This window comes from Lytechinus variegatus, chromosome 10, assembly GCF_018143015.1.
Source record: "Lytechinus variegatus isolate NC3 chromosome 10, Lvar_3.0, whole genome shotgun sequence".
NCBI lineage: Eukaryota > Metazoa > Echinodermata > Echinoidea > Temnopleuroida > Toxopneustidae > Lytechinus > Lytechinus variegatus.
This window is the reverse complement of record NC_054749.1, coordinates 25794463-25810642: the sequence shown is the minus strand read 5'-3', so window position 1 is coordinate 25810642 and position 16180 is coordinate 25794463. Positions and strand designations below refer to the sequence as shown.

Here is a 16180-nt window from a genome sequence, read left to right as displayed (position 1 = left end):
CAGGGTGTTGAGGACACTGTTGTTAACCAATCTCTTCAGATTAACGAAGTTCGGCAGTTTCAGGTATTTTGGTAATGTGAAAGCAAACTACGAATAATTTCCCCAAAAGAAAATACCCGCTAAATGGTAGGTACTTGGCGAAATTACGAGAACTTTCACGGGGATTTGGTCGCAGGTATTTTGGCAATGTGAGAACAATTTATGGGAACTTTTGGCCAAGCATGTTGAGTGACTGCTGAGCTAGTGATTTTGAATCTCGCACCTCGCTTGCATATCTGGGGCCTGTTTCACTAAACAGTACTTAGTGTAACGGGACTTAGTGTCGCTGCGACGCGTCATACACTAAGACGGGTCTTACTGACGTCCTGTTGGTGCGTCAGTTCCACTAAACAGTTCTTTACTAAGTCCTGTGTGCGACGCGTCTTCAACAATAAAACGTGTGGATTTTGAGTCTACGAAGCCTAATTTCGTGTCCTTCGACCTTGTGTGAAGATAAAAAGTAGTAATTTCCCGCAAGTTTTCGTCTGCATCGTCTGCGACTAAAAAGTGAAAGGAGGAATTTTGTCACTTTAACATAATTTTGACTACTGTAGGAGGATAATGGGGAAGGTATGGTATTAACCTTTTTCTTAAGACAACATATAGAAGTAAAATATTGAAAGTGAAATGTATGCAGTGGAAGTTGTATTTGATAATATAATAATACACAACATTTATAAAGCGCTTTATACATAATGTTTCAAAGCGCTAAGAAAAGAAAGAAATGATAAGAGTACGAATAGTATAAGACAATTAATTAGGATTATATAGTATACAACAAATATAATGAAAGTAAGAATATCATTACTACAATTAATTAGAAATACAATATAGAAATAATCTAAACAGATACAACTTAAATACAAAAGATCGACATCTGAATCAATTAAAATCATAAACTACTGAAATATTAAATACAATATGACTTGTGATACAATTTAACTGAGGGGTATAATTACATGCAAATCAGTAAGGCAGGGAAGGATAGGATAACCAAAATTAAAAGAGGTGAGTTTTCAAGAGGGACTTAAACAATTCTAATGATGGCGCTTCACGTACATTAATGGGGAGACTGTTCCAAAGCTTGGGGGCAATTACTGAAAAGGATCTGTCACCGTAGTTGGTTTTTGTTCGGGGTCCAGGCAGCAGTTGAAGATGGGCAGTAGTGTGTGAGCGGAGGCGTCGAGGTGCAGATAAAACTGATGAGTACCGGAGGGAGACGAGGTTCTGTAGATATGAAGGGGCTTGGTTGTGGATACACTTGTAAACTAGAAGGAGAATTTTGAAGACAATGCGCTTCTGTACTGGTAACCAATGGAGAGACCTGATGATTGGGGTGATGTGTTCATACTTTTTAGTCCGAGTAACTAGTCTGGCTGCGGTATTCTGGATGCGTTGAAGGGGAGCAATGTGGGATTGGGGAAGACCAGCTAGGAGGCTATTACAATAATCAACATGGGAGGACACAAATGCGTGGATGAGTTTCTCAGTAGCTGTGGTGTTGAGGTATTTTCGGATTCGGCCAATTCTGGCTATACCCCAAGAAGCCGTCCTGTACTTGTCGCGGATGTGTTGTACAAGAGAAAGGTGGTTGTCAAAAGTCACACCTAGATCACGAACACACTCCGATTTCTGGACACATGTTCCGGACAGATGTATGGGAGACAGATCATCAGACTGCTGCCTGAACCTGGATGATATATGCAGCATTTCAGTCTTCGCTTCGTTTAGCTTCAAGTTATTGATTAAGGACCAAGACTTGACATCACGTAAACACTCATTGAGTCTACTAATAGCACCCTTTCTGTCACCAACATCAGCTCTCATAACAAGATACAGCTGGGTATCATCTGCATACATAACGTGATGTATGCCATGATGTGAAGCAATAACATCGCAAAGATACCTCGACGAAAACAAAAGATTAACCAAAATTTTACCTTTATGTTTTTTCTCAAGGGAGGAGGGGGGTGTTGAGTACAAAAATAGTGCTCATCACCCCCCCCCCCCTCTCTACTATAAACATATTTGGTAGTGTACAGACAGGCAATAACATTATGTTTGGCGATTCATAAAAATAAATTAATATTGAGGCAAATATGCATTTGCCTCAAAAAATTTAGGAAACGCCTAGAAAAAGAAGCAAGGACTTCCAAAGGGTCGAAGTCGAAGCGCTCCTGCAGTTTGTGGCCACTAGGAAACATGGCATTACACTAAGAACAGTTCCTACGTCTCGTCTCGACGAGACGTGGGCTACGCTCTGTATGCAACTTAGTTAAATGGGTACTAAGTACGGTACGCGTCTTAGTGGTCTTTGTGAAACTCCCGCTAAGATGCATCTTACACTAAGTCCTATAACCGGACTTATGGATGCTTAAGACGCATCTTAGCGCTTAGTGATACAGGCCACAGACCATACTGCGCATGCTCATAACTTCAGGAACTTATCCCGAAAGGTACGTTTAAGGGTGGTGTGAATGCAAGAGTAATTCATAGGTATTTTTTAGCCTAAAAAAGTTCTCGTAATTAAACAGGGATTCTTATGATCAAGGCGGTTTGAAACCACCTAAAGTTACAGGGCTTTAAAAGAAAAAAGTCCACCTCAACAAATAGTTGATTTGGATAAAGGAGAAAAATCCACCAAGCAAAACACTGAAAATTTCATCAAAATCGGATGTAAAATAAAAAGATATGACATTTCAAAGTTTCGCTTAATTTCACAAAACAGTTATATGCACATCCTGGTCGGTATGCAAATTGGCAGACTGATGACGTCACCCACTCACTATTTCTTTTGTATTTTATTATATGAAATATTCTAATTTTTTCCCCTTGTCAAGTGAAACAAAGTGGAATTACCTTTATTTTAACAGTTTATGGTTAAGTTAAGTTGATCCTCCTTGATAAATCTGTAAATATTTCATTATTCAAACAATAAAAAACAAAAGAAATAGCGAGTGATGGACATAATCGACTCTCTCATTTCCATATCACTGAGTTGTGCATATACCTGGTTTGTGAAAAATAAGCGAAACTTAAAAATATCATAACTTTCTTATTTTACATCCGATTTCGATGAAATTTGCAGCGTTATCTTTGTTTGATTTTTCTCTATCGATTCAAATCAACAATTTTCTGGGGTGGACTTGACCTTTAAAGATTATGAAATGTGAGAATTTTAACTGGTAGTTGTCCTGGCTGTATTTACCTGATGAGTAATTGATGGTGTTCCCAGTGAGTAATCTCTCCTTTTCATCATTCTCAGTATCAGGTATATATGGATCACTGCTGGAGGAGCTTGTTGAACTCGTTTCATCCAGCTTTAAAACAAAGAACACAGCAAACATATCTTAAATCATTCTCAGTATCAGGTGTATGTGGATCAGTGATAAAGGTGCTTGTTGAACTTGTCTCATCAAGCTTTATAACAAAGAACATAGCAAACATATACAAAATGAAGAGTACTCATGACCATTATATCACTGCTACTGGGGCTTGTTGAAATCATCTCATCAAGCTTTGAAACAAAGAATAAAGCTAATATATGCAGAATTATGAATATTCATATTACAAAATCACCTGATTTTGCAGTCCTTTAAGAAAGCCAAATGTTGTTCTAGTGTAGAAAATATCTTTCAAAGGGCAAATTCGCCCAGCAAGAATTTGATTTGAATGGAAAAAAGTAATATAAACAAACTTAAGGCTGAAATGTAATCAAAATCAGATGTCAAATAAGAAAGTTATGACACTTTAACTTCTGCTGAATTTCACAAAACACCAGACTATAGCAAATTCTGGTCAATAGTCAAATGAGGGAACCAATATCATTACTCACTATAGTTCTGAGAGATATCAATCATAAAATATCTGAATTTTTCATTTCAAAGGTTTAACTCCCCCATAAATATCAGGGATTGTCATTGATGCAATCTCTTTTGATTTTTGAAGATGTTTCCTTACTGTAAAATCTGCAAAACTTAAACTATTCTACATTTCATATTCAAAATACAAAAGAAAAAGCGACTCAGTGACAAAATCGGCCCTCTTATTTGTCAAAACATTGTGTTTTCCACATACCTGTCACCGTTTTGTGACATAAAATAAGTTTCAATCACTTTTGTCACAAAACTTTTCATTATTATTTTTGTTAAAAGTGAAACAAAATTCAACATTATGCTTGTTTAAGTTATCTCTTTTTATTCGAATCTAAATTTGTTTTCCATTGGACTTGATCTGTAAGCTACAGATATGCAGAATTTAGTAGTTAACATGTTACTTGGTTAATGACTGGAAGAGGTCATCTATGTTCAATAACTTGGAAAATTACAGAATTTAGTAGTCAACACGTTAGCAGTATACTTGTTAAGATAAATTAAGGGTCTAAATCCCACTATAACTTGGCTCTTTAAAAAGGGAGAATACAGCAAGCCACAGTGTAATTAAAGCCAGGGTCTTTTTCTCACTGTTCTGATACTTGTTGAGATATGGTTCCTTCCTAGCATTGACACATACATCTGATTATAAGTGTAACAATTTTATTGATTAATGTGATCAATTATTAATTGCCATTTATCATTGTACAACATTCACATTATTAGGCACAAAATCAGCTCTAATTGCAAATTTGATAGGCATGCACTAATAATGTAGTTGAGAATCAAATTAAAAAACCTAATATCTATGCCAGGTTTGCTATTCTTTTTGATAATTCAATTAATTGCTTCTCTTGATTTTTTTTCATTATTTGTTACTCTGTATGGAAGCTTAAAAGTGCCACCGAGATGTTGAGATAATTATCTCGGGAAGTCGACATCTTGATAGCAAAAGATAAGATGACGAGATCCCGAATCTCATCATGTCAACATCTTTTAGAAGAGATGATGAGATGACAAGATCCCGAATCTCATCATGTCAACATCTTTTAGAAGAGATGACAAGATCCCGGATCTCATCATGTCAACATCTTTAAGAAGAGATGATGAGATGACAAGATCCTGGATCTCATCATGTCAACATCTTTAAGAAGAGATGATGAGATGACAAGATCCCGGATCTCATCATGTTGACATCTTGTAGAAGAGATGATGAGATGACAAGATCCTGGATCTCATCATGTCAACATCTTTAAGAAGAGATGATGAGATGACAAGATCCCGGATCTCATCATGTTGACATCTTGTAGAAGAGATGATTAGATGACATGATCATGGATCGAAGATCTTGTCATCTGACCATTTCTTCTAAAAGATGTCGACATGACGAGATCCGGAATCCATAGGGAATACAATAACCCTGACCACGATTTCAATGTCAGTCAAAAGTCAATGCAGTATAGATGGCCGATACGACAGTTTGGCAGACCACGCACATTCAAATCGCGGTCAGTCAAAATGTCGCATCGCTCTGTTACAGTTCACATTTCCAATGGGATTTGCGCATTTTATCAAAAAAATGTATGGCATCGCCGTGAAAGTCCTCACATATCTCAAAAAATACAATAAATTGCTGCCTAGAAATTTAGTTATAAATAGAGTAGGACTTGTACTCCAATTTTCTGCAAATATTTCAAAATTGATTTTTTTTTTACAAACCAAAATTGACTGATATGATGGTTCGGATGACCGCCGACGATGTGAAGCCCTTTACATGTAGATATATGCTTCAAGCTGATTTGTATATTGTTTCTCTAATAAAATCTGTTTGGATTTTACAGCCATTTTAGTCAAAAATGTTCCGACTGTCCCAGATCTCCCCTACTTTTCATGGGTCAGTTTTTAATTGTACAATTGATCTTTTTTTCCTGTATCTATTTGAGTATTTGTCCTTATCTCAGGTCAGGGATTTAGAATGGTCAACTGATAATGGCCAGAAGCTGAAAAGGAAGTTGACTTCCAACAGATTAATATCCCTCTGCTAAATAAACAGTTCACTACTTCTAATGATATGATCATATAATAGCCACTTAAATGACTCTGGTGATAAAATATTCTTTGCATTATCATCATATAACATGTCTCATTGAATACTGAGTGAAATGTGCATGTAGGCTACTTAAAGCACATTATCATTGGGTCAATGCACTTTTCACCAGTGCTTTCAGCATCTTATCAATACCGATTCAAAAGGTCAAATGCACTTTCACTAGAAATGCAAGTAAATTTAAACTAAGTACCTTTGTGATAATTGGTAGCTTTGAACTAGATCCAGGAAGTGACTTTGAGTCTGATTTGGGGATTGTTGTAGACGATGATGATGATGATGTCGGTGGTCGTACTTCTAACGGCCCATCCTGTTTTTTAAGATAATCTTATTTCCATTCATTCTAGTTTAGTTTGTATTAGTTTAAGTACCATAACCATACTGTTATTTGAAATTAGTGTGTTAAAATGAAGAAATAAAATCTGCATGGATTGCAATTAGAGCATTACTGATAGAGAGGACTAACACAGCTGCCAACCTTAATTGTGAAACTTTCTTTTTATCCTATTGTCAGGCCTAAAATCCCAATTTCTTCAAAAATTTTGAAAAAAAGCATACCAAAATTGAAAAAACATCATTCTTACAAGTTTCAAAACTATTATTGCAAGGGAAAAATCCTATTAAGTGTCACTTTCCCCTCACAAATCTTAATCAATAGGATAAAATCCTACTTATTAGCAGCTCTTGATCAATTTATAACATATCAGATAGAATATATTTTATCTTGTTTTATCTTGTAAAAAAAATCATTTACTTTAAGAACCAGCATATTATCTATTTCTCTATTTGGCTGGTAGGGGAGGGGGGGGGTTGTCAGAGTATATCACAGAAAACACCTGGGGGGTGTTTCACAAAGATTTAAGTATGACTTAGAGTCGCACTTAAATACCGAGTTGCGTACGGTATGAAAGGCTTGACCGCATTGGTCAGATCGTGTCATGAGGACGCGCACTAATGCGTATCTATCAATAAGATCGCGCGTTGCATATCATGTACGCGTCGGCATTTAAGTGCGACTTAAGTCATGCTTAAATCTTTGTGAAACACCCCCCAGGATACTTATTTTTAATTTCTGAGGTATATCCTGATGCTCTCTTCATACAGGTGTACACTCTAAATTCAAAGGATTTAAAATAAATCCAGGGGCCCCCGTAACACAAAGGTTAGTGATAAATCATATGTTTTGATTTTCACGATTAATTGTACATTGTAGTCAAAGCAATCAATCTCAATAGAAATGTTCCACAATTATTGCTATTAAAGCTTTGTGTTATGGGCCCCAGATCAGCTGTGAATGGTGACCAGCCGGTCCAGCCAGAAATTGGATTAAGATTTAAACCTTTGGGATCTGAATTTAATGCTTAAAGGTATGAATTGATATCTTTTGAGATTCAGAAATTCATCCTTCGCATTACAAATAAATCCAATATTTGGCTAGTCACTATTCACAGCCAATCAGTATTCATTTTAATCCTTGATATTTAGAGTGTTGTAAACCTAAAAACAAGCCCATTTTCAAGAAAATCCTGACCGATATGCAAGTAATCACAAGTAAAAGAAACATATATTTCCTGGGTTTTTTTCTCTCTCTCTCTTCTTAATACAGCCTTTTTCTCATTCTTTGTGATTTTCAACCACCTAAACACATCACACAAGTAAAAAGTGTAAGTATAATTTGTAGCTGTTTCTCTTTTTTTGCATGTATGTGTACTTATACAGATATGAATCCCCCCCCCCTTTTTCATTTATTTTTTGGACAAGAAAAAAAATGAACCTAATAATAATATTTCAGCTACATGCATAATGTGTTTTTCATAGCCTAAATGTAGGTCTTTACAAGTCATAACTTTCACTGGATTGCATTTTGGTTGCACAGAACTTGCTAGTTGCTGAACTACATGTACAATACTAAGAAAAACTAATGAACTGCATGCTGGCATATTATTATCATTAATTACTTTGTAGTGTTTCTTTTCTGCATTTGAATTATTTTGTTAGTACTACTAAACTGTTTATTGAAACCACTCCTCTTCAAACTAGGAGACAATATTAGAGGCAGATGAAATATGGATGTTGCATAATAGAGGATACTGTGGAATGTTTAATGAAAGTTGTCAGCACTCATATTAAATTTGTTCTGAGTTGCCATAGCAACAGTCAGATACATGTTCTTCTTAACCAATCAAAAAGAAGAAAAGTTGTCAGATAAAGGGCAAAGAAGACATGTTAAGTAAGTGGCTACAATGTGTTAAAACTTTAAAATACAAAAATATACATAATCTGTGAAAAAAAATAAATGTACTGCACATCAATAGGTGAACAAAGTTCTAATAGTATGTCATTTTGTGTATAATATTTTTGATTAGTAATTCAGTCAGACATTAACATTACCCCAGAACTATACTCATTAGAACTTGCAATTTCAGAATGCATTCAGTAATTACTTTAACTGCTTTGAACAATAAAAGAAAATAAAAAAAATACACTAATTAACCTTTACTGCACATATGACTTGAGAGCTCAAAAACAGTAATTTCTCTTTAACAATGATCAAGTCTTCTACTACGTTTTGTACGGAAGTAATAGGAGTATTAAATGCTGTTTGTGAACAAAAATCCCCAAATTTAGGTCTGAAAACCTAAATTAGCATTGCTAAAATTGCTAAAATTCAATTTCACTTTTTTGTGATTTTAAAAAGGAAAGCCAAATAGAGTAGACATTAATAAAGAACAGAATAGTTTCCTCAAAGCTGTGACATCTGTAGGTTTATGGGTTTAATGTTGATAAAGAAAAATGTTATCTATTACCAAAACTATGATAGCAGTTAAATGTTTATGTATGAGTGTGTAGTGATGCAGTCAGCACATGCACCTGCATGTGCATGTACAAGGACAAATGAAAATGAGAAATAAAAAAAATAGAAGAAAATAGGCCCAATAATAAAGATATTTTGATGGATCACCGAAGAAGACCTGAAAAAAATCATAATTCCATATGATGGAACATTTAATGATCATAAATAATTGAGGAAAATATTAATGTATTTATAAATGTTTCACATTAAATGTTTTATGCAACTTCTTAATCAATGGGGACCTATCCATATCTATTAGAGGAAAAAAATGATATCCTTATACTTCAAACTCTTATATTTTCAAGTATTTTTTAAAGAATGTGAATTAGCTTAGTAAATAAACAGTATGAATGAACCAAGTACCCCCAGTTTTAAATTAAAAATATATACATGTACAATCAAGCAAAGAAAAAAAGGAACATAATTTTCCACCACCATCAATGGCACCTTCCACTGATACCCGATGCACAGAGAATTGTGGGAAACGTTATTATATATATATCCAAAATACCCTCTACATGTACCTTAGCTGCAATAGCAACAATGAGCCAAAAGTTTTGAGGGAGTAAGACAAGGCATATGGTGCAAAAGTCCCATAAATCTGAGAAAGTGCGAAGCAAGTGATGTGACATCATCAGGCCACCTAATGAATATTAATGACAAATGTTTTCACAAAATATTGCTAAACTTTAGAATTCAGTAACTTTGTCATTTGTTATCTGATTTTGATGAAATTTTCGGCATTTTGCTCAGTCAATTCTACTCTAGCTATAAATACTTTCAGCCCAGACCATCCCTTTAAATCAAACCTGCATAGTCTTTGGTTAGCCATGTTATTTTTGTTTCATGTAATTATGAAAACGCAAGCATCATTTAAGAAACAGAAATTGGTTACTCTGTTTATTTTTTCTTCTTTGATTGAGGAATCTAAGTATATCTAAATTTTGTGATATGTGCTTTTTCTTTTGCTTAATCAGCAAAATATTTGTTCTATTCTTTCTTTGAATTGTTTTTCTCACTCATGCGTAAATGAGGAGTCATACAAGTTGTGTCAGATGAAAGATGAGACTCTAAAACTAAAGTTTACAAACAATACAAGTATCTATTACCGGTATATATTGATAGAACACAGATCATTATCGTTTTCTTTAATTAAACATAGATTTGAAATTAATAAAGCCAATTTTAGTTTCCCTGAAAAGTATGGAGCCCTAAGTAAAGCATGCACCTTGGAATTTATATTGAGGACTTACCTTATATGGCTGAGGTTTATAATCCTTTTTATGCCCAAAACAAGTTAAGATATTTAAGTACAAGATTAATTATTTCAAAAATATGGAATTTCATAGCAATTATCATCATTGTCATAAAAGAAAAAAAAACAATACTACTACTAGACTACTTCTACTACTACTACTACTACTACTAAGTACTACTACTACTACTACTACTACTACTACTACTACTACTACTACTACTACTACTACTACTACTACTTCTACTACCACTACAACTACTATTTCTACTACTACTACCAGAGTACTACTACTACTACTAGTACTAATGCTGCTGCTGCTACTGATCTACATGTACTAATATCACTACGACTAGGCATACTGCTTCTGCTATTATTACCACACCTCCTACTTCTCACTCCTCAATATATGGATATTCCTCAAAACCTTATTTTCTGAACAAGATATTGGCTTACCTCTCTTTTCTTGTCCTTCCTGCGGTACTTGATGATCCCATTGGCTGCAGCCATAGCCTCAATCACAAACGTGGCAGTCACATAGCTGTAAAAAAAATGAAATAATGCTTTGTGATAAATGGAGGATATTAACATTTCAAAAAATATATCTATATCGGTTATATTATATACTGAGACAAAAGTCATCAATATTCTGAAGGATGGGTTTAGCACAATGCATGTACATCACAAGGCACGTTAAGAGAAAAAAAGAGAAAATACAAAAAATATCTGTTAGATACAATGTAATTGCCAACTCATATAGTTCACTTATTTACTTGTACTAGCCCATGGTAAAACCTCATATTTTTTTGTTTGATTTGGTTATATATTACAAGAAACATTGTTTATGTTTTCTTTTCACAGGAGTCTCTCTTGGCAAGCAGTTTAGCTTTTAGTGACTCCCCATTTCGTGCAACATTATATTGTTATAACGTGCATTAAATTTGTTTTTTAAGTGGAAATAAATAAATATCTAAATAAGAATGTTTTGAAGTTTGAAAATACCAGGTCCATGTATTCTGTGATTAAAAAAATTACCCTGTTCTACCCCAAACACAATACCAGTTTTACCAAGTTGAAAGCAGAATACTTGTAATATTCCCAAAAGGAAGTACCTGCTAAATAATTGGTAAATGTCAAATAATTTTATTCTAAGAAATTTCACAAGGAATTTTCTCCATTTTGTAGTAATTTGGCAGTATGATTTAAAAAAAAATTACAAGAACTTGCATTCCATACCTCACTGCGATAAGAATTACTGAGTGGGCGCAAGGGCCTCGGGGCTGCTGAGCAAGCGATTTGGAATCATGAGCCTCGTTTGAAACTCACTTAACTTTGAGAACTTATCCCTGAAAGTCTCTGGTTTGGAAATTTTATTCATAATGATGCAAACTAACTTATCTATAAAAAAAAAACACAGCAAACTGCAAAAAACAACACCATAAATTTATCAGATACATGTACTGTAGTTAATAAGACACTGGCAAAAAAAATCACTGACTCAAATTGTCACAACTGTATCTCCAGATTCACAAATTAGGTTCTCTGCAGCTTAGTAAACTGAAAAACATAAACAAGTACTAGAGTCTAGAAGTCATGGTCAGACAACGTTACATAACATGTAAACAGTCCGTTTGGTCACCCTATCAATATTTACCGATAACACAGTAGGCCTATAGCGTTATCACTTGGATTTGGGTCCACAAGTCAAACAGAAGCTACTGTATACCTTAGAAACTCTGTATTGTCTTGTGTGTATGGTTCATTATCTATAAATCATTAAAAACCACATATTCATTGCCCTGAGGGTAATGCCTTCCACAAACACAATTATAACAAGCAGAATTTTTAGAGTTTGGTATTGTGTTACGATATTTATTCTTCAATAATATACTTCTGTCCTTATCCAAGTTCACTAGCTTTATTGCTTTTAGTGCTTCTTACAGTAAGCCCTATCATACTATTTCAAGATTGACTTTATTTCCACTCAAATGAAAACAGTCCTAAATCTTTTTGTGTGGGGTAGCTAGTAAAGGCGGTTTTCCACTAGGGCGCGGATAAGACCAGGAAGGGTTGCGGAAGCTACTTTTGTCATTTCGGCATGCTGTCCGCAACCAAATTCCGTAAAAGATTATGCAAATGATCTTGTCCTAGGACACAACCAGGACTGTCTGCGTATTGTCGTAGGTCACTCCTGGGACTGTCCTAGGACAAGATTATCTAAATAAATTTGTCGGCGTTCGGTGCGGACAGCATGCAGATCGTATTAGGACAGAACCGGAGACATTTAGGACAACGTCACGAGTGGTAAATTCAAGGACTAGGACAATCGGACAACTTGCGAATACTCCATGAAAATTATCATCCATGAATTTTTTTTATGAATTTAGGGGTGTTATTTTGGTTTTCTTCGACTACAAAGACTATATAGGATTTTCTTTTATTTCAAATCAAATTGCATACATTGGTGGACATCCCAGGGGGACAGGGGCGACGCGTCCCCTCACTTTTTGGAAGGGGGGCATTCGATATCATATCAAATGCCCCTCCCCAATATTTGGAACGATAAAAAAATAAAAAATGGAAAGAGAGGGAAAAGAACCAGAAGGGAAAAGAGAAGAGAAAACGAAGAGGAAAAACAAGAGGAGAAAGACGAGTGAATTATATAAGATGGGGGGGATTTCATGTCACTATGTTAAATTTTCGCTCACGCTTTGTGCCCGCATTGCCTAATCTATGAGATGTATAACTTGCTCAATAGACTTATAGAGCTTAAAAGATCAAGTTTTGAAGTAAATATACAAAACATTTCTCGGAAATTAAGTTTTCAATTTGTTTGATTTACAAATAGATTTTATAGTTTTCTATAAGATGACTATATTTTATGGTCTAAATATGAAAATTTTCCGCTCGCGCTGCGCGCTAGCATTATTTGATTTGTCAAAAAACAATTCTCTTCGTGTATTCCATATTTTTTTTTAAATATCCCTTTTTAGGATGGTCTGATTGTGAATAGTATCAGCTAAAGCTGCTCGCTTGCATTTTGATTGGGGAGTTATGTATACCTGTATCAATTGTAAAAAAATATGTTAAATTCCTCTTTTATGACAGTTTATTAAAATTTTCGGCTCACAGTTTGCGCTCGCATTATTTTTGTTAAAAATATATCAACCCATGTATCCTATTCATGATTACAAAATGTCCAGTTATCTGACCTTAATATCAATTTCGAGCCCTCATTTGATTAATAAGTCATGTAACAATATTTTCATGATTTCCTAATAATCATTGTCCGTTTTTTTTTTCAGAATGGAATATCGACAAGTTTCATATCTCGCTTAGGAAGATAGTCATCATAGTCATTTGAAGACAAAAAATGACCTTAAAATGTCCCGGTTGCTACTCAAAATATATGTAATGATAAAAATATAAACTTGAGCTTCGCACTCGCATCATTTATTAAGCGAGATCAATATCCAATTCGTAACTGCGCTTAAATACTTTTTTTTAGATCTGAAAATCAAATATATTTAGCTCCATCTTCGCGCTCTTATTATTGATATTATAATAAAGAATGTAATTGGAAGTTCCAGATTCTAGGTCCGGATCTAAACACACGCACGCATGTTTATTTAGATACGAATCTTGTGCCAGTTTCAGATTAGATTACCAAATATTATTAATGTAGGAATATTATCCATCTATCCAATTATCCATCCTTTTCTGATTTACAAAACGTGATATGTCGAATTTCGTTTCGGCTCGCGCTTCGCGCTCACATCAAGTGTATAGTCATACTCCTTTCCTGTTAATATTTTTAAAAGGTGCTTAGAATGCCCAGTATTTAGGTAGGAATGTAAAAAATGTTCAGCTCGCGCTTCGCGCTCGCATTATTTGATAGTTCAAATATGGAGGATAAAGGAAAGTGTGTTAGCGGTGTAATGTAGTATTCACTTTTTGAAAGCAGATTTTGTGCAATTTTATACATAACAATAAATTATCTCGGATCTTGATTTTTTTCAACTAAGGTAACTTTAAAAAGACTGCATATGTTCATAGCAAAGTCGGGGCTCTCTTTATAACATTACTTTCTTATAATTTTTCTACAATTTAATACATAATCATATATTACAACAGAGGAAGAATACAGGAAGTTAGGATGCAAATTGCATTCGACAGGCACATGCGGATCAAGGGGTGAGGTGGTCTTGCTCCCCCTTTAAAAAAATACAAACAGAAGAAAAATAAGTGAAATGGAAAGGGAAACTTAAAAAAAATGATATGGTGGAAAAGAAAAAGGGGTGCCGTGCTGATGCGGCCCTCCTCTCCCTGCTGCTGGCTTACCCCTCCCAGTATTAAATAGATATACAAACAGAATCCAGTGTCTAATCGCCTTTGCCTCCTCTTGTACCAATTTGAAATAGACTAAGTAAGAAAATGTAAATGGGCAATTCCAGGAGGCCGAATGCGAACGCTACGCCCTATTGACTGCGTAAAAATAGGAAAAATGGAGTAACCAAAGAAGAGGGGGGGAAAAGGAAGAAGAGTGAAGAAATTGACAGACCTGCAGAAGGGAGAATATCTGCATTTCAGCTAGTTCAATTTGTAGAAAATAATGGTCCATTTCACGCTTCATACTTTCAATAGTTTAATCATAAGAAGATTGTGCACGCTGTTCATTTTTTACGAAAAATACTTAGGTCTTTTCTTTTTCGTCCTTGATGTTTGAAAGAAGTGAGTTCGCGCTTCGCGCTCATATTTTATGTTTATGAGAAACATGCTCTGTGCACGACTTTTTTCAGGAAGGCCTATTTTTTTGTAAAGAGTCGTGGTGTAGTGGTTCTGACTCCCGCCTTGTAAACGGAGAGTCGTGTGTTCGATTCTCACCGCGGTCTAAACCGTCCTTCGGCAAGACGTATTGCATACCTTGCCACTCTCCACCCAGGTGCTAAATGGGTACCCGGTTGGAAGCGAAAATTATTGTATGCTTGAATTTGCCAGCGCAATATTTAGACCGGATAAATGCAAGGAATGCTTCCCAGGGTGTGGAAATTGTGCACTTTTCATGCGGGATTGAAATGAATCCTGGGGTAAATCGTTTTGCCCCTGCTGTAAATCGTTTTGAGCCGTTCTGATAAAAGCAATATTTATAAACTTGCTACCATTTATTATTATTTCTTATTAATGACACCTCATTCATGATCAAACAAAGTGCTTAAAATGTAATAGGAATATAAACTTGAATTTCAGTTTGGAATCTACACCTGTATTATTAATTTTGTTATCATATTTGTCCTATTTGTAAAGTCAAGCGCTGCCTATAAGGTCCTTTTTTCAGTCGAGTACATTAAAATAATCTAGTTCATAATCAAACGTTGCATGAAACATCTTTTTATGTTCAGTACAGAATAAAATAATCTGCTCACATCATCATGATCATTGCCAGTTTAACTATTGCAAGAAATATTTTAAAAGTCCACTTTTCAGATCAGTAGAAAATGCTTGAAATATTCCTTCTTCAAAGTGTAACCCCCCCCAAAAAAAAAATCAACTCGTGCTTTGCGCTCGCGTAATTATGTTTAAAACACTGCTTGAAATACTAGGTTCTCAGGTTTGTTTAGTAAATACTAATTAGGCCCTTGACCCCGTATTTCTTTACTTTTTTGTAATTTTCTTGTCTTGTATTATCCCGTTGCCCCATCTAGTGCTTTTGCAAATGGTTTTTGCTACTTGTGTACTCGTTCCATACATATTAGCATTGGATCCACACATTCCTGAATCACTCCGCTTGCCTTCCTATTCCAGTCCGAACGTTCCTGAAACAGTCCGCTTGCCTTCTTATTCCTGTCCGCACGTTCCTGAAACTGTCCGCTTGCCTTCCTATTCCAATCCGCATGTTCCTGATAAAATCCGCATGGCTTCTTCTTTCCTTCTTGAAGCAGACCTGATTGCGGATGGTTTCCGGAAGACGCGGAAGGGTTTAGGAAGGGCAGGACATCATCAGGACATCGTCAGGACAGGGTCCCGAAGGTGTCAGGAATTCATTATCCGCGTCC

General features: G+C 35.2%; 1 protein-coding gene across 2 annotated transcripts in view; it reads right to left on the bottom strand.

Annotated features, from left to right (window-relative positions):
• The window catches only part of LOC121422549 (transmembrane protein 104-like), a 46997-nt gene that overhangs the window by 9883 nt on the left and 20934 nt on the right, over positions 1 to 16180 (bottom strand). Inside the window, exons 3-5 of one of the 2 annotated variants that reach the window (XM_041617693.1) lie at positions 10584 to 10668; positions 6212 to 6328; positions 3248 to 3359 (exon numbers count right to left, since the gene is read on the bottom strand). In XM_041617693.1, the coding sequence (XP_041473627.1) occupies positions 3248 to 3359; positions 6212 to 6328; positions 10584 to 10668 (314 nt within the window). The remainder of the gene's footprint in view (positions 1 to 3247; positions 3360 to 6211; positions 6329 to 10583; positions 10669 to 16180) is intronic. The other variant, XM_041617694.1, reaches the window with a different exon arrangement.